The sequence below is a fragment of the Calypte anna genome, chromosome 2, assembly GCF_003957555.1.
Source record: "Calypte anna isolate BGI_N300 chromosome 2, bCalAnn1_v1.p, whole genome shotgun sequence".
In the NCBI taxonomy this organism is placed as follows: Eukaryota; Metazoa; Chordata; class Aves; order Apodiformes; family Trochilidae; genus Calypte; species Calypte anna.
This window is the reverse complement of record NC_044245.1, coordinates 1129564-1148944: the sequence shown is the minus strand read 5'-3', so window position 1 is coordinate 1148944 and position 19381 is coordinate 1129564. Positions and strand designations below refer to the sequence as shown.

Here is a 19381-nt window from a genome sequence, read left to right as displayed (position 1 = left end):
CCTTTTTCCTCTTTTTTCTTTTTTCCTTTTCCTTTTTTTTCCTTTTTCCCTTTTTTCCTTTTTCCTTTTTCCTCTTTTTTCCTTCTTTTTCCCTTTTCCTTCTCCCATCTTCCATTTCCTTCCCCTCTCACCTTTTCCCTTCTCCTTCCCCTTTCCTTTTTTCCATTTTCATTTTATCCCCATTTTACTTTTCTCACTTTTCTTTTTTTTTTACCTTTTTTCCCCTTCATTAAATTTTCCCAATCTCTTTTTTTTTTCCTCATTTTTTTTTTAATTATTTTATTTCTTTTTTTTACATAAAAAGTTCCGTAAAAATTGGATAAATTCAACTGATTGAAGCAGTAAAATCACTCTGCTGGGCAGGGCCAGGCTGGCTCTGCACTATTTACAGGGAACCACCCAGGGGGGGGAACCAAGGGAACAAAAAAAAAACCAGAAAAAAACCCAAAAACAGCAACCAAAAAATCCAAATAACACCAAGAGAACCCCAGAGCTCTCCTTACAAATGTTCCCGTGGCTAAAAGCAGGGAAAAAGGGGAAAAAACCAAAATAAAATGAAAAATAAAAAAACAAACCAAGGAGTTGTCTGAATATTCACAGAGGTTAAAAATCCCCCAGAGCTCCCCCAGGAGCAGCTGAGAGCCAGGGCTGGCTGGGTTAGAAAGCAGGATTTAAAAAGAAAAGGGGAAAAAAAGGGAAAAAAGGAAAAAAGGGGGAAAAGGGGAAAAAAGGAAAAGAAAAGGGGGAAAAAAAGGGGGAAAAAAAGGAAAAAACAGGGAAAAAGAAGGGAAGAAAAAAGGAAAAAAAGGAAAAAAAAAAAGAAAAAAAGGAAAAAAGGGAAGAAAAAAGGAAAAAAGGAAAAAAGGGAAAAAAAGGAAAAAAAAGGAAAAAGAAAAAAAAGGAAAAAAAGGAAGAAAAAGGGAAAAAAGGGAAAAAAGGAAAAATGGAAAAAAAGAAAAAAAGGAAAAAAAGGAAAAAAGGAAAAAAAGGGGGGGAAAAGGAAGAAAAAGGGGAAAAAAGGAATAAAGGAAAAAAAGGGGAAAAAAGAAAAAAAGGAAGAAAAAAGAAAAAAAAAGGAAAAAAGGAAAAAAAAGGAAAAAAAGGAAAAAAGGAATAAAGGAAAAAAGGGGAAAAAAGGGGAAAAAAAGGAAAAAAGGGAAAAAAGGAAAAAAGGGAAAAAAGGGAATAAAAGGAAAAAAGGAAAAAAAAGGAAAAAGGGAAAAAAGGGAAAAAAAGGGAAAAGGAAAAAAAAGGAAAAAAAAGAAAAAAGAAAAAAAGGAAAATAAAGGAAAAAAAGGGGAAAAAGGAAAAAAAGGAAAAAAGGAAAAAAGGAAAAAAAAGGAAAAAAAGGAAAAAAAGGAATAAAGGAAAAAAAAGGGGAAAAAAGGAAAAAAAAAAGAAATCAGAAAATCAGATTTTTTTAATAAAAATTCTCAGAGAAATTCTGACTTTAAAAAAAAAAAATTCTCAAATTTTCCTTTTTTTAATCCTCCAGGAAATGTCTCAGTTTTTTGTTGTTTTTTTTTTTTTAGAAAGGAAAAAAAACTCCAAGGAATTTTCCTTTTTTTTTTTTTCCTTTTCCCAAAGAAACCCAGGAATTCCCCCAGCAATTCCTCCCTCTCTTTCCAAAGCCATTTTCAGGTGGTTTTTTTTTTTTAAAGGAAGAAATCCACAAACTTTTCCTTTTTTTTTAAAAAAAAAAGCCCCATTCCCCAAGAAACTTTTTAACAAGAAATTCTCAATGAATTTTCCTTTTTAACAAAGAAATTCCCCAAGAAACTTCCCTTCTGCAGATGTTTTCCAGTTTCTTTTTCTTAAAAAAGGGAAGAAATCCCTGATTTTGCTCCTTTTTTCCTTAAAACAAATTCACAAAGAATTTTCCCATTTTAAAAAATTCTGAAAGAAATTTTATGTTAAAAAAGAAATGAATTAAATTTCCTTTTTACTGAAGAAAAGCCACAAATTTCTTTGTCAGAAAAATTCCCAGTTTATCCTTTTGGAACAAGATTTTTTTTTAAAAAAAAAAGGGAAAAACCAGAGATTTCCTTTAAAAATGCCCCAAGAAATTTGATTTTCATTCATAAAACAATTTGTAAAATTTCTTTTCCTGCCCAAAAAAGGGGAATTCCCAAATTTCCTTTTTTCCACAGAAACAAAACTCCCCTCATTTTCTTTCACTTTAAAAAGAAAACCTGAGAATTTTTTTTTCCTTTTTTTTTTTTCCTTTAAATCCCAAAGAAAATCCCAAAAAAAAATTTTTCCTTTTTTTTTTTTTTCCTTTTAAAAATAAAAACAACCAAGAGAGTCTTTGAGGGGGGGGATTGGGTTGAACCTACCAACCTCCTGGTCCCCCCGGGTTGGGTGTGGGGGGTTTTGTGGGGATTTTGGGGTGGTTTTGGGGTTTTTTGGGGGTCACTCCAGCTCGGTGTCCTCTTTGGGTTTGTAGATGGCCCCAAATTTCTGCATGTATTTCTTGATGTACTCCTTGGTCTTGTGCTTCACGTTCTCGTTGCACTCCAGGTCCTCGGGGTTCTTGCAGTATTTCAGCTCCTTGTTCATCACCCCGTGGGTCAGCTGGGGGGGAAAAACCTTTCTTACCCCCAAATTCCCCAGTTTTACCCCCAAATCGGGGCTGTTCCCCTCCCTTTCCCCTCAGGTTCCCTCCCGAGTTCTTTTCTCCCCCACCAAATCTTTGCTTTTCCCTCCTCACATGTCCTCAGCACACCCCAAAATCTGCAAATTTGGGGTGATATTCCCAAGTAATGGGATTTTACCCCAAAATTCCCCAGTTTTAACCCCAAATTCCCCAATTTTACCCCCAAATCAGGGCCATTCCCCTCCCTTCCCCTCAGGTTCCCTCCCGGGTTCTTTTCTTCTCCCCCAAATCTTTGTTCCCCTTCCCCAGAGCTTTCCCCTCCCCAGCTGTTCCTAAAACACCCAAAAAATCTGCAAATTTGGGGTGATATTCCCAAATAATGGGATTTTACCCCCAAATTCCCCAATTTTACCCCCAAATTCCCCAATTTTACCCCCAAATCAGGGCCATTCCCCTCCCTTCCCCTCAGGTTCCCTCCCGGGTTCTTTTCTTCCCCCAAATCTTTATTCCCCTTCCCCTCCCCAAATGTCCCCAAAACACCCCAAAAATCTGCACATTTGGGGTGATATTCCCAAATAATGGGATTTTACCCCAAAATTCCCCATTTTTACCCCAAATTCCCCAATTTTACCCCCAAATTCCCTGATTTTACCCCCAAATCGGGGCCGTTCCCCTCCCTTCCCCTCAGGTTCCCTCCCAGGTTCTTTTCTCCCCCCCAAATCTTTGTTCCTCTTCCCCTCCCTGGGTGTTCCCAAAACACCCCAAAAATCTGCAAATTTGGGGTGATATTCCCAAATAATGGGATTTTACCCCAAAATTCCCCAATTTTACCCCCAAATTCCCTGATTTTACCCCCAAATCGGGGCCGTTCCCCTCCCTTCCCCTCAGGTTCCCTCCCGAGTTCTTTTCTCCCCCACCAAATCTTTGCTTTTCCCTCCTCACATGTCCTCAGCACACCCCAAAATCTGCAAATGTTGGGTGATATTCCCAAATAATGGGATTTTACCCCAAATTCCCCAATTTTACCCCCAAATTCCCCAATTTTACCCCCAAATCGGGGCTGTTCCTCTCCCTTCCCCTCAGGTTCCCTCCCGAGTTCTTTTCTCCTCCCCCAAATCTTTGTTCCCCTTCCCCAGAGCTTTCCCCTCCCCAGCTGTTCCTAAAACACCCAAAAAAATCTGCAAATTTGGGGTGATATTCCCAAATAATGGGATTTTACCCCAAAATTCCCCAATTTTAACCCCAAATTCCCCAATTTTACCCCGAAATCGGGGCTGTTCCCCTCCCTTTCCCCTCAGGTTCCCTCCCGAGTTCTTTTCTCCCCCACCAAATCTTTGCTTTTCCCTCCTCACATGTCCTCAGCACACCCCAAAATCTGCAAATTTGGGGTGATATTCCCAAGTAATGGGATTTTACCCCCAAATTCCCCAGTTTTAACCCCAAATTCCCCAATTTTACCCCCAAATCAGGGCCGTTCCCCTCCCTTCCCCTCAGGTTCCCTCCCGGGTTCTTTTCTTCCCCCAAATCTTTGTTCCATTTTCCCCTCCCCACATGTTCCCAAAACACCCCAAAAATCTGCAAATTTGGGGTGATATTCCCAAATAATGGGATTTTACCCCAAAATTCCCCACTTTTACCCCCAAATTCCCCAATTTTACCCCCAAACTCCCTGATTTTACCCCCAAATCGGGGCCATTCCCCTCCCTCCCCCTCAGGTTCCCTCCCGAGTTCTTTTCTCCTCCACCACATCTTTGTTCCCCTTCCCTTCCCTGGGTATTCCAAAAACACCCCAAAATCTGCAAATTTGGGCTGATATTCCCAAATAATGGGATTTTACCCCAAAACTCCCCAGTTTTAACCCCAAATTCCCCAATTTTACCCCCAAATCGGGGCCATTCCCCTCCCTTCCCCTCAGGTTCCCTCCCGAGTTCTTTTCTCCCCCACCAAATCTTTGCTTTTCCCTCCTCACATGTTCCCCAAACACCCCAAAATCTGCAAATTTGGGGTGATATTCCCAAGTAATGGGATTTTACCCCCGAATTCCCCAGTTTTAACCCCAAATTCCCCAATTTTACCCCCAAATCGGGGCCATTCCCCTCCCTTCCCCTCAGGTTCCCTCCTGGGTTCTTTTCTTCTCCCCCAAATCTTTGTTCCTCTTCCCCTCCCCAGCTGTTCCTAAAACACCCAAAAAATCTGCAAATTTGGGGTGATATTCCCAAATAATGGGATTTTACCCCAAAATTCCCCAATTTTAACCCCAAATTCCCCAATTTTACCCCCAAATCGGGGCCGTTCCCCTCCCTTCCCCTCAGGTTCCCTCCCGGGTTCTTTTCTTCCCCCAAATCTTTGTTCCATTTCCCCTCCCCACATGTTCCCAAAACACCCCAAAATCTGCAAATTTGGGCTGATATTCCCAAATAATGGGATTTTACCAACAAATTCCCCAATTTTACCCCCAAATTCCACGACTTTACCCCCAAATCAGGTCCGTTTCCCTCTCCTTCCCCTCAGGTTCCCTCCCGAGTTCTTTTCTCCCCCACCAAATCTTTGATTTCCCCTCCTCACATGTTCCCAAAACACCCCAAAATCTGCAAATTTGGGGTGATATTCAAAAAATAATGGGATTTTAACCCCAAATTCCCCAATTTTACCCCCAAATTCCCCAATTTTACCCCCAAATCGGGGCCATTCCCCTCCCTTCCCCTCAGGTTCCCTCCCGAGTTCTTTTCTCCTCCACCACATCTTTGTTCCCCTTCCCTTCCCTGGGTATTCCAAAAACACCCCAAAATCTGCAAATTTGGGGTGATATCCCCAAATAATGGGATTTTACCCCAAAATTCCCCAGTTTTAACCCCAAATTCCCCAATTTTACCCCCAAATCGGGGCCGTTCCCCTCCCTCCCCCTCAGGTTCCCTCCCGGGTTCTTTTCTTCCCCCCCAAATCTTTGTTCCCCTTCCCCTCCCCACGTTCCCAAAACACCACAAAATCTGCAAATTTGGGGTGATATTCCCAAATAATGGGATTTTACCCCCAAATTCCCCAATTTTACCCCCAAATCGAGGCCATTCCCCTCCCTTCCCCTCAGGTTCCCTCCCAGGTTCTTTTCTCCCCCCCCAAATCTTTGTTCCCCTTCCCCAGAGCTTTCCCCTCCCTTGGTGTTCCCAAAACACCCCAAAAATCTGCAAATGTGGGGTGATATTCCCAAATAACGGGATTTTACCCCCAAATTCCCCAATTTTACCCCCAAATCGGGGCCGTTCCCCTCCCTTTCCCCTCAGGTTCCCTCCCGAGTTCCTTTCTCCCCCACCAAATCTTTGCTTTTCCCTCCTCACGTGTTCCCCAAACACCCCAAAATCTGCAAATTTGGGGTGATATTCCCAAATAATGGGATTTTACCCCAAAATTCCCCAGTTTTACCCCCAAATTCCCCAATTTTACCCCCAAATCAGGGCCATTCCCCTCCTTTCCTCTCAGGTTTCCCCCCCAAGTTCTTTTCTCCCCCACCAAATCTTTGATTTCCCCTCCCCACATGTTCCCAAAACACCCCAAAATCTGCAAATTTAGGGTGATATTCCCAAATAATGGGATTTTACCCCAAAATTCCCCAGTTTTAACCCCAAATTCCCCAATTTTACCCCCAAATCGGGGCCATTCCCCTCCCTTCCCCTCAGGTTCCCTCCCGAGTTCTTTTCTCCCCCACCAAATCTTTGCTTTTCCCTCCTCACATGTCCCCAAAACACCCCAAAAATCTGCAAATTTGGGCTGATATCCCCAAGTAATGGGATTTTACCCCCAAATTCCCCAGTTTTAACCCCAATTCCCTGATTTTACCCCCAAATCGGGGCTGTTCCCCTCCCTTCCCCTCAGGTTCCCTCCCAAGTTCTTTTCTTCCCCCCCAAATCTTTGTTCCCCTTCCCCTCCCTGGGTATTCCCAAAACACCCCAAAAATCTGCAAATTTGGGGTGATATTCCCAAATAATGGGATTTTACCCCAAACTCCCCAATTTTACCCCCAAATTCCCCGATTTTACCCCCAAATCGGGGCCATTCCCCTCCCTTCCCCTCAGGTTCCCCCCCAGTTTCTTTTCTCCTCCCCTAAACCTATGTTCCCCTTCCCCTCCCCACATGTTCCCAAAACACCCCCAAATCTACAAATGTTGGGTGATATTCCCAAGTAATGGGATTTTACCCCCAAATTCCCCAATTTTACCCCCAAATTCCCCAGTTTTACCCCCAAATCGGGGCCATTCCCCTCCCTTCCCCTCAGGTTTCCCCCCCAAGTTCATTTCTCCCCCACCTCCCTTTGCCTTCCCCTCCCCACGTGTTCCCAAAACACTGGCTGATATTCCCAAATATTGGTTATTATTCCCCAAAAATTACCTTATAGTGGCTAATATTCCCAAATAATGGTTATTAGTCCCAAATATTCCCCAAATAATGGTTAATATTCCCAAATAATGGCTATTAGTCCCCAAATATCATCTCATATTCCCATATATTGGTTATTATCCCAATATATATTGTCCAATATTCCCAAATACTGTCTACCAGTCCCCAAATATTCCCCCAAAATTGGCTAATAATCCCAAATAATGGCTATTAGTCCCCAAATATAGTCTCATATTGCCCAAATATTCCCATATATTGGTTATTATTCCATAAATATTGGCTCATATTCCCTAAATAGTGGCTAATATTCCCAAATAATGCTTATTAGTCCCCAAATATCATCTCATATTCCCCAATAATTCCCATATATTGGTTATTATTCCAATATATATTGTCCAATATTCCCAAATACTGTCTACTAGTCCCCAAATATTCCCCCAAAATTGGCTAATAATCCCAAATAATGGCTATTAGTCCCCAAATATCACCCCATATTCCCCAATAATTCCCATATATTGGTTATTATTCCCCAAATATTGGCTCATATTCCCTAAATAGTGGCTAATATTCCCAAATAATGCTTATTAGTCCCCAAATATCATCTCATATTCCCATATATTGGTTATTATCCCAATATATATTGTCCAATATTCCCAAATACTGTCTACTAGTCCCCAAATAGTCCCCCAAAATTGGCTAATAATCCCAAATAATGGCTATTAGTCCCCAAATATCACCCCATATTCCCCAAATATTAGCTAATATCCCCCAATAATATTTATAATCCCCCACATACAGCCCGATATTCCCAAATCCTCTCACTACTCACCCCACACTCACCAAAATTCCCCAAAATTGCCCTTTATCCCCCAAATATTCCCAACCTTTACCTCACCCCCCCCCACCCCTTTCCCTCACACCCCTCGCCTCGCGCACCCCAAACGCCGCCTTTTACCCCCAAATAACCCCTGGACAACCCCCCGGGGCTGGTCGGTCACCCCAAATCCTGTCTCCCCGTCCCATTCCTGGGGTGCTGGGGTCCCTGTCCCCAAGGGGGGGTCCCTGACCTTCCGTGCCAGGTGTTTGAAGTCCTCGGTGGTGGTGATGCGGCCGGCCTTGCAGTCGGGTTTGCGGTAGGGGTTGAGGCACTGCACGATGAACTGGGACATCTGCCAAGGGGACACCCATGGGGACAATGCCAGCTGTCCCCACAAACACCCCCGGGGTCACCCGGCCCCAGGGAAAACCCCCCCTGACCACAGGCATAACATGGGGGGAACTCTGAGTAGGATGGAGAAACCCAACGGCCACATCCAGTGTCACCTGGGTGGTGGCACCAATGAACCCAAACACTGAGTGTCACCTGGGTGATGGCACCAGGGAACCCCAACCTCCAGTGTCATCTGGGTGGTGGCACCAATGAACCCCAATCCAGTGTCACCTGGGTGATGTCCCAAATGGACCCCAACCTCCAGTGTCACCTGGGTGATGGCACCAGGGAACCCCAACCCCCAGTGTCACCTGGGTGATGGCACCAATGAACCCCAACCTCCAGTGTCACCTGGGTGATGGCACCAGGGAACCCCAACCCCCAGTGTCACCTGGGTGATGGCACCAATGAACCCAAACACTCAGTGTCACCTGGGTGATGGCACCAATGAACCTCAACCTCCAGTGTCACCTGGGTGATGGCACCAGGGAACCCCAACCTCCAGTGTCATCTGGGTGGTGGCACCAATGAACCCCAATCCAGTGTCACCTGGGTGATGTCCCAAATGGACCCCAACCTCCAGTGTCACCTGGGTGATGGCACCAGGGAACCCCAACCCCCAGTGTCACCTGGGTGATGGCACCAATGAACCCCAACCTCCAGTGTCACCTGGGTGATGGCACCAGGGAACCCCAACCCCCAGTGTCACCTGGGTGGTGGCACCAGGGAACCCCCAACCCCCAGTGTCACCTGGGTGATGGCACCAATGAACCCCAATCCAGTGTCACCTGGGTGATGGCACCAGGGAACCCCAACCCCCAGTGTCACCTGGGTCATGTCCCCATTGAACCCAAACCTCCAGTGTCACCTGGGACATGTCCTTGGTGAACCCCAACACTCAGTGTCCCCTGGGTCATGTCCTCAGTGAACCTTAGCCTCCGGTGTCCCCTGAGTGATGTCCCCAAAGAACCCCAACACTCAAGTGTCACCTGGGCCATGCCACCAGTAGGGGACAATGAGCTCTGATCCCCCAGTGTCCCCTGGGCCATGTTCCTGAGGAACCCCAACCTCCAGTGTCACCTGGGTGATGGCACCAGGGAACCCCAACCCCCAGTGTCACCTGGGTGATGGCACCAATGAACCCCAATCCAGTGTCACCTGGGTGATGGCACCAGGGAACCCCAATCCCCAGTGTCACCTGGGTGGTGGCACCAGGGAACCCCAACCCCCAGTGTCACCTGGGCCATGTCCCAAATGAACCCCAACCTCCAGTGTCCCCTGGGTCATGTCCTTGGTGAACCCCGACACTCAGTGTCCCCTGGGTCATGTCCCCAATGAACCCCAACACTCAGTGTCACCTGGGTCCCTGGGTCTGGTCATGTCCCTGGCGAACCCTCACAGTCCCCTCCAGTGTCCCCTGGGTCATGTCCCCAGTGAACCCCAACACTCAGTGCCACCTGGGTGATGTCCCCATTAAACCCAAACCTCCAGTGTCCCCTGGGCCATGTCCCTGAGGAACCCAACCTCCAGTGTCACCTGGGTCATGTCCCCAATGAACCCCAACACTCAGTGTCACCTGGGTCCCTGGGTCATGTCCCTGGTGAACCCTCACAGTCCCCTCCAGTGTCCCCTGGGTCACATCACCAGTGAACCCCAACCTCCAGTGTCCCCTGGGTCATGTCACCAGTAGGGGACAATGAACTCTGATCCCCCAGAGTCACCTGGGTGATGTCCCAAATGAACCCCAACCTCCAGTGTCCCCTAGGACATGTCCCCAGTGAACCCCAACACTCAGTGTCCCCTGGACCATGTCATCAGTAGGGGACAATGCGCTCTGATCCTCAGTGTCCCCTGCTCCATGTCACCCGTGGGGCCTGGTGCCATCCCCCCAGGACCCACCCGTGGGACCCTCCCTCACCTCCTTCCTGAACACCTCCTTGCTCTTCTTGGCCAGCTCGCTGGACGTGTCCGCTTCTGCTGTCTTGGCTTTCTTGGAAGACTGGAAAGGGACCAAAGGGGCTGAGATGGACCCTGTCCCCATCCCCTCCTTGGGGACAGTGCTCCTGCCACCCACCCCTGCCCGTGGCCGTTGCCTCCCACACGTTTCCCAGGGTGGGCTTTGCCTCCTCCTGCTCTCCAGGGGTCTCCTGGGATTTCTTTTCATTCTGACTCCACGGTTTTGAAGTCTCCGACCTGGAAAAAGCAGGAGCCATCCCGACCCTTCCCAACCCCACCCTGCTGGAAGCCAAGGGACACCAGAGCTTAAATCATCACTGATCCCTTCTCCATCACCCATCTCTCCATCACTGATCCCATCTCTGACCTCTTCCCTATCACCCATCTCCATCTCCAACCTCTTCTCCATGACTGATCCCGTCTCCACCACTGATCCCATCTCCACAAGCAATCTCTTCTCCATCTCTAACCTGTTCCTCATAACTGATCCTTTCTCCACCACCAATCCCTTCTCCTCCACTGATCCCATCTCCAACCTCTTCCCTATCACCCATCTCCATCTCCAACCTCTTCTCCATGACTGATCTCATCTCCATGGCTGATCCCATCTCCACGAGCAATCTCTTCTCCATCTCTAACCTGTTCCTCATAACTGATCCTTTCTCCACCACTGATCCCATCTCCAACCTCTTCTCCTGTATCAATCCCTTCTCCATCACCAATCCCTTCTCCATGTCCAACCTCTTCCCCATCCCTGATCCCATCTCCATAACTAATCCCTTCTCCATCACTGATCCCAAGGCTATTATCAAGTCTTTCTCCATCACCAACCTCTTCTCCATCACTGATCCTTTCTCACCCACCAACTCCTTCTCCATCCCTGATCCCATCTCCAACCTCTTCCCCACCAATCCCTTCTTTATGACCAATCCCTTCTTCATCTCCAACCTCTTCTCCATCTCCAGCTCCTCCTCCACCACCAATCCCACCTCCATCACTGATCCCTTCTCCATCTGGATGTCTCTCACAGGGGGTTTATTTCCCATGTGGGACAATGGGTGACAAGAGGAATTTCATGGAAGCTTCAGGGAATGTTCTGATCAGCTTCAGCAGAGCCAGAGGGGGGGTCTGGAGGAGCTTTCAGGGAAGGCAATGGCCAAATAAAGATGTGGGTAAATAAAAGGAATTCAATTAAAAAAATCAAGCCCAGGGTGGTTGGATTAAACCTGGGATTTAATGCTCCTGGAATTCCAAGCCATGGGAAGGCTCCATTGTTTCCCACCACGAGTTGAAGGTGACCTGGAAGGGGGAAATGGTCCTTTTGGGGGGGTTGGAGAGGGAAGGAGAAGCCAAATCTTGGCCCTTCACCAGGTGGGGTGATGGGAAAGCTGAGACTGAAGTCACTGCCAAGGGCTGGCAGCTGAGGAGAAATCTTTTCCCATGGCATGTGGAGAAAACTCAGTGCCAAAATGTGTCAGGGGAGGTGAGGAGGAGAAATAAAAGTGGTATTTCTGTTCCTCAGGTACTTGCAGTTATTCCCCAAACATTCTCCTGATTTTGTGACAGGTGGGAGAAGTGAGTGAGCTCCTGAAAGCTGCATGGAGTTCAACAGGGGCAAGGGAGAGGTTCTGAACCTGGGGGGAGGCAACCCCAGGGATGAACACAGGTTTGGGAGGAGAAAGGATTGAGGGCAGCCCTGAGGAGAAGGACTGGGGGTGGGGGTGCCCCAGAAGCTCAACGTGAGCCCCCAGTGTGTGCTTGGAGCCCAGAAACCAACCAGGTCCTGGGGGCATCAAAAGCAGCACAGAAGTTGGTTAAGGGAGGGGATTCCCCCCCCTCTGCTCTGCCGAGCCCCCCCTGCAGTGCTGTGCCCAGGTCTGGAGTCCCCAACCCCAGAAGGACACAGAGCTCCTGGAAGGTGTCCAGAGCAGAGCCACTCAAATGCTCAGAGGGCTGAGCACCTCCCTGGGAAGCCAGGCTGAGGGATTGGGGTTGTTCAGCCTGGAGAAGAGGAGGCTCCCAGGGGAGCTCAGAGCAACCTTCCAATATCTGAAGGGGCTCCAAGAAAGCTGGGGGAGGGCTTTGGACACGGGGGGGTAGGGAGAGGAGAAGGGAAATGGGTTAAAACTTGGAGAGAAAGGGGAGATTGAGGTTGGAGATGGGGAAGGAATTCTTGGATTTGAGGCTGGTGAGACATTGGCCTCAGCATCTGTGTTAGATAAAAACCTGAGGCTCTGGGCAGAACTTCTAGCAGTCTGCCAGTACCTGAAGAGCCCCCAGAAAAGCTGAGGAGGGACAATTTACAAGGGCCTGGAGTGATAGGATGAGGGGGAAGAGTTTCAAAGTGGAAGAGAGGAGATTGAGTTGAGATATTAGGAGGGAATTGTTTGGGGTGAGGGTGCTGAGCCCCTGGGTGCCCAGGTTGCCCAAGGAAGCTGTGGCTGCCCCATCCCTGGCAGTGTTGAAGGTTGGATGGGGCTTGGAGCCCCCTGGGCTGGGGGAGGGGTCCCTGACCATGGCAGGGGGGGCACTGGGTCAGCTTGAAGGTCCCTTCCAACCCAAACCTCTCTGGGATTCTGTGATTCCTCTCCCAGGGATGGTGCAGGAGGGTTTGGGAATGTTCCTTCAAACCTTCCCCTCCTTTCCCAGGTCCTGGGAGGTTGAGGTGGGACAGCCAAGGGTGAGATCCATCTGACCAGGTGTAGCTGCACACACCCAGAGCAAGGTTTGGGTGCAATCCAAGCAGAACCAGGGTTCTGACACAGGGGGGTAGGGAGAGGACAAGGGAAATGGGTTAAAACTTGGAGAGAGAGGGGAGATTGAGGTTGGAGATAGGGGAGAAATTGTTTGGGGTGAGGGTGCTGAGCCCCTGGGTGCCCAGGTTGCCTAAGGAAGCTGTGGCTGCCCCATCCCTGGCAGTGTTGAAGGTTGGATGGGGCTTGGAGCCCCCTGGGCTGGGGGAGGGGTCCCTGACCATGGCAGGGGGGGCACTGGGGGGGATTTAAGGTCCCTTCCAACCCAAACCATCCCATTATTCCATATTTCTTATTCTTCTCCCACATATTTCCTATTAAGCCCCAAACAACATTTGCTATCGTGCTCCAAACATTTACTACCATTCTCAAAACATCCCCCAAGCCATTCTGTACCACTCCCTGAACCTTCCCCCAAAGATTTCCTATTATTCCTCAAAGATTTCCTATTTGCTCCTCAAATATTTTCTATTATGCCCCAAATACTCCCAAAATACTGACTAAGAATCATTATTTTAACATCAAAACCTCCTCATCAAGGGCTTTACCATGCCCTGATAGGACCATGCTGCTTCCCCTGTAGCCCATCCCATAACCCAAAACCCACCAAGAGGACTGTAAGGCATGAAAAAAAAAATGGTGATTTTCCCATTTTCCAAACCCTCTGCAGAGGAGAGGTGGGGATGGAGGAGCACAGGCAGGATGCTAGAAGAGGAAAACCAGCAGGGCTGGGAGGAGGAAGGTCCAGAAAGAAAAATCCATGGCATGTGCTTGGAATTTCAGGGTGGGACCCGTGTGGGAATTCAATGTTCTTTCCATGAGCAGGAAAAGCCCAACCTTTGGGCAGTCCTGGCCAAAAAGAAAAGGATTTCAGGCTCAAAAGAGGGTGAGAAGCTCCTGAGCAGGAGGTCAGCCAACACCACGGCCATGTAGGAATGAGGTGGTGGTGGTGGTGGTGGCCTCAGAGATGTTTTTTACCCAAAAATAGGGATCTGGGGGGAAATCTCTGGGTGGAAGCAGCCAGGTCAGGTTTGCCCTGAGGTGAAACCCTTTGGGCATCACCCTGGTCTTCAGCACCATTTTATCCCCAGGGTTTTTGACTCTGCCACGTGAAGGCACTTGTAGAAGCCTCTTTCCTTCCAAGCTCCTCAGAAGTCAGCAGGAAAAAGATTCCCAAAGTGCAAAGCACCAGCAGGACCTCATGTTCTGGCTCAGAAGAACCCAACCCCTCCCAGGGATGTTCCCCAGGATCTCCAGGGCTGGTCCATACCATCCAACTTTGGCTTGCACAGCCATGGGGAGGGAGTTTAGGGCTGCTAAAGCATCACCTTCAAGGCTGCAATGAAGCTTGGTGAGAACTCAAGGTGTCCCCACTCAACCAATAGTTTGCAACCCAACTCAGAAGCAAGAGGCAAGTGTAGCTACACCAGGTTTGACCCAAGGAGAGCACAGGGAAAACATCAAAATTCAGGTAAATTGGGAATATTAGTTGTTCTTTCAGCTGCCTTTCTGCTGGGGCTTTTCTTCTGGGTAGCCAGTGGCAAAATCAAACCCTGGAAATCAAACCCTGTTTGAAAAGCAGTTCCATCCTCTCTGTCCTGCCTTGGACAGTGGAGAATGGGGATGCTGCAGCACCCCACAAGATCAGGAAGGTGGTGGAAGCCACCCTGAGCTCCCAGCTCCTGCACTGGTTTCTCCTAATTCAACCTTGAGCCCAGAGTGGTTGTGGAGGCTCCATCTCTGGAGACATCCAAACCCCCCCTGGACATGTTCCTGTGCCAGCTACTCCAGGTGATCCTGCAGGGGGGTTGGACTGGATACCTTCAGAGGTCCCTCCCAACACCTCCCCATCTGTGATTCTGTCATTATCCCCCTCCACATCCCTTTTTTTTGGCCACTCAGGAGGCCATCTCCACACAGGAGGCTGCAGCAATACCTGGCACCCATCAGTCACCCCCAGGAGGTGCTGCCTTCACCCAAGCCATGCTGAGCACACAGGTGAAGGAAGGAGCACCAGGGAGCTGCACCCAACCAACACCCAGAAGGCTGAGGATGTCAGAGCACCATGAAAACCTCCACTCAAGCAGATGTCCCCGTGGTCAGATGGCCACCAAGGTGTATCTCAGGTCCCTGCTGTCCCTCCATCATCCCCCCAGGTCCATACCAACCTCAAGGACACCCCCAGTGTTTGCTGCTCCTGCTCTGAGGGGCAGGATTGAGCCCTGTGCTCTGTCCTGGAGATGTTTAAGGTGAGTTCTCCTCACTGCCACATACCTTCATGGGGTTTTCATCATACGTTGGGGTCCCCAGGTCCATTTCAGCTTCGTGTTCCAGGCTGGCATCATCCCCTGGGCTGTCCCAGGTTGGAGGGTCCCACTGGGTTTGCCTGGAGGTAAAGAGACCACCATGAGCTTCTGAGCAGTACCCAGCTCACTGTGTCCCATCAGCTGGGACATCTGAGCTCCAGCAGCCACTGAAACCCTCACCAGGGGGTAACCCACAGCCCCACCTTGAGATTAACAATGAGGGTGAGTAGGGAGATGGCTTTTAAGTTAAGCCAAGCAAGAAGAACTTAAAAAAAGGGAATGATCATGATTTTTCCACCACTGGTGACCCTCCTGGTGGGATCAAGAGAAGCTCCTCACAAGCACAAAATAAAGGTTGATGATTCCTGTGTGGAAGGATGGGAAACATCACAGCAGAGACCTGGGAGAAGGTTCCTCTTCCTGCAGAGCCCTCAGCACCTCAAGCCAAGCATTCAGCCACCTGATGGAAAGGATGTTGACCAAACATCTTGAGAAAAGCCCCAAGAATGAGCAGGAGCCTGCAGGGATGGATGGTGGATGCCACAAAGCTCATCCATCCTCTGGAAGAGGCTGAAGGCAGGGCTGGAGCTCTCCTTGGCTCACTGGAAGAACCATTTCAGGAGAAACATCTCAAATGAGATGAAAGAAGCCACTGGGGCTTCCCTGGGGCTCATTAGGCCCAGGGAAGAGCCCCAAAGAGAGGAAGGATGGAGAGAACTGGTCTGGATGTCCTCAAGGTGTGGGAAGAGGGGAGAGAGAAGCTGTTGGCATCCAAGGAAAAACACCAGATGGTGCCAGGGAGGAAAACCAAGGAGCAGGGGTGGAACACAAGCAGGAGGAACAGGGCAGAGCACTGCCTTGGCAGGATTAGGGGGAGTACAGGGGATGGTGATGACCTTCCACCACGTGAGAGGACTCACAGACTACAGAAGAGAGATGCAAAGGCACAGACCTCAAGACCTGGTTGGGTTGGGAGCTGACCTAACGTGGCCACTGTTTGCCATCTCTGGACTCTGTCTGAGGCCTGGATTGGCATTCTTGAGCTCAATACAAAGAAATCCTCCAAGTCTGGGTCAGAAGAAGCCACTGGTTTGAGTTTCTTGAGGTTTCTGACCCGTGTGCAACATTAGGGCTTTTTAATTTCAGGCCATGCTGGGAGGAGAAACATGAAAGTCTCATTTCAATGAGGTCCATCAGGGTCCCCATTGTCTCTGCTGAATGTCCTGACCTTGGACCACAATGAGTTGGGTTGCCAAGAAGAAGGAAATATGAAAATAAGAACACACATCAAGAAGATCTCTGTTCCTCTACTGGCCTCATCCTGCTGGAAGATGACAAAGTTAAAAGAAGGGCTGGAAAAGTTCTTCCAACGTGTGCTCCCCAAAAAGAATTATATCCAGTTAGTGGCTTCTGGTGTAGCTGCAGAAGATGAGCAGAGGAGACATTCCTGGTACACAGGGAAGGCCCCATAAGGTCTCCTCCTCTCCTATCCAGACTTCCAAAGCACACCACAGATCACTCATCCTTGCTTCACTGTTTTTCTTCTTCTTCCTCAAGTTTGAAGGTCTCCTGTTGGTGCAACTTGTCAAGTAGGAGGGAAGGAGTCCAAACAGGACATTGAAAAGATGGATTGATACCAAGAAATGTGTCCCAGACACCCAGACACCCCCAACTTCCAAGAAAATGCTCAAACCTAAACCTTAGGAGAGCCCAGAAACCCCCCCTGTGCTGAGCTGTGTGAGCAGCAGGGCCAGGGAGGGGATTGTTCCCCTCTGGTCCCCTCTGGGGAGACCCCCCTGGGGTAAAGCTGGGTCCAGCTCTGGGGTCCCCAGCAGCAGAAGGACCCGGAGCTGTTGGAGCCAGTGCAGAGGAGGCCCTGGAGCTGCTGGGAGGGCTGGAGCAGCTCTGCTCTGGAGCCAGGCTGAGAGAGTTGGGGGTGTTGAGGCTGGAGAAGAGAAGGCTGCAATGGGGAGACCTTAGAGCACCTTCCAGTGCCTGAAGGGGCTCCAGGAAAGCTGGGGAGGGACTTGGGACAAGGGCCTGGAGGGATGGGAGCCTGCGAGGGGGAAGGGTTTGGAGCTGGGAGAGGGGAGATGGAGAGGAGATCTTGGGCAGGGAGGCAGGGAGGGAGAAATTGTTTGGGGTGAGGGTGCTGAGCCCCTGGGTGCCCAGGTTGCCCAAGGAAGCTGTGGCTGCCCCATCCCTGGCAGTGTTGAAGGTTGGATGGGGCTTGGAGCCCCCTGGGCTGGGGGAGGGGTCCCTGACCATGGCAGGGGGGCACTGGGTCAGCTTTAAGGTCCCTTCCAACCCAAACCTCTCTGGGATTCTGTGATTCCTCTCTCAGGGATGGTGCAGGAGGGTTTGGGAATGTTCCTTCAAACCTTCCCCTCCTTTCCCAGGTCCTGGGAGGTTGAGGTGGGACAGCCAAGGGTGAGATCCATCTGACCAGGTGTAGCTGCACACACCCAGAGCAAGGTTTGGGTGCAATCCAAGCAGAACCAGGGTTCTGACACAGGGGGGTAGAGAGAGGACAAGGGGCAAGGGGTTAAAACTTGGAGAGGGGAGATTGAGGTTGGAGATGGGGAAGGAATTCTTGAATTTGAGGGTGCTGAGCCCCTGGTTGCCCAGGTTGCCCAAGGAAGCTGTGGCTGCCCCATCCCTGGCAGTGTTGAAGGTTGGATGGGGCTTGGAGCCCCCTGGGCTTGGAGGAGGGGTCCCTGACCATGGCAGGGGGGGCACTGAGGGGGATTTAAGGTCCCTTCCAAACCACCCCATGATTCTATGATGTCTCTGTTGCTTTGATAGGGCCAGATTTATGGGGGTGAAGGAAAGGTTTGGAGCCATCTCAGCCCCCCAGCTGATGAGCACCACATCACTGGGTGCCTGGGGAGACACCAAGGGCTGCACACCCATTCCTCTGCCACCCAACTCCTTCAGCTGAGCAACCCAACTCCAGCCCCAGAGCAGCCCCCACGCTCACCTGGTTACCACGTGGTAGTAGTAGATCTTCCCCTCTGGATCTCGGGCTGTTTTCCAGTTGGGTGGGAGGACAATTGTTTTGGGTTTTGGAGGGGATGGTGGAGGCAAGTCCAAGAGGTTATTGGTCACCACAAGTTCTGGCTGAAAATGAGGGTGAAGAGGAAGAGATGAGTGGGTGTAAGGGTGGTCAGAGCCACCCTGAGAGCTCCTTCCCATATGACAAAGACTTGGTTGAAGGTAAAACTCAAACCCAACATTACTGCAGGCTAAGAAGTGATGAGGACAATGTCTTCCCCTTGTTCTTCATCAAATACCCCAAGCACCCACTCCACCACATCCCAACCTTGTCATAATTGGCCACTCATGCTCTTAAATACATAAGGTGGATGCTGAGGAAGCTTCAGTGGTCAAAGCAGCTCATGGAGAGCCCATCCAAAACCTTCTTGGATGTGCTGGCAGAAAGCCCAAAGATGACAAGATCTGGGCTGAAAAGCCTCAAAAATGGGGTTTGGTGCCCTCATCCAGCCTGGAGAGCAACACCAGGAACACATCCAGCATGGAAAACTCCTCCAGCTGGTACCACCACTGCTTTCCCAACACCCCTGGAGAACCAGGCTGACCCAAAGCAGATGCAATCTCTCCATCCTTCCAACCCAACCAAACCTTACCTGCAGGATGGGTTCCAGCTGGTACCACCCTCACTTTCCCAGCACCCCTGGGGAACCAGGACAACCCAAACCTGATGCAGATAAAGTCTCTCCATCCTTTCCAAGCCATCCAAACCTCACCTGCTGGATGGGCTGGGGCTGCCCAGCTGCCACGATGGTGGTGACGGCCGTGGGTGGCTGCACGATGACTCCCTGGGGATGTGCTGTGTAAATCTGTTGGCCTTGGATGTACTGGAGACCTGGCTGGGCATAACTCTGAAATGGAGGATGGGGAATTCCAGATCAGCTTCATTTAGCCAAAAAAAAAAAAAACAAACCTAAAAAAAACCCCAACCCTTTGCTGGAGGACACAGCGTGGGTGGGAATGGAAGGGAAGAGGCCAAAATAGAAGGGATGTGTTTGAGGGTTGGTGGGGGTCAGTTATGGGGTCTTCAGGAAGAGGAGATTGAGAGGTTGGAGAGTGTGCAGAGAAGGGAATGGAGGTGGGGAAGGGTCTGGAGCACAAGGAGAAGGTCTGGAGAGCA

The 19381-nt window shown here is 49.7% G+C and overlaps 1 protein-coding gene across 1 annotated transcript in view; it reads right to left on the bottom strand.

The window, feature by feature from the left end:
* Positions 1 to 2289: 2289 nt before the first annotated feature.
* The window catches only part of SETD2 (SET domain containing 2, histone lysine methyltransferase), an 83166-nt gene continuing 66074 nt past the window's right edge, over positions 2290 to 19381 (bottom strand). Inside the window, 6 exon segments of the mRNA XM_030444901.1 lie at positions 2290 to 2574; positions 8053 to 8154; positions 10114 to 10194; positions 15179 to 15290; positions 18191 to 18330; positions 18978 to 19112. Of these exon segments, the coding sequence (XP_030300761.1) occupies positions 2413 to 2574; positions 8053 to 8154; positions 10114 to 10194; positions 15179 to 15290; positions 18191 to 18330; positions 18978 to 19112 (732 nt within the window). The 3' untranslated portion in view covers positions 2290 to 2412.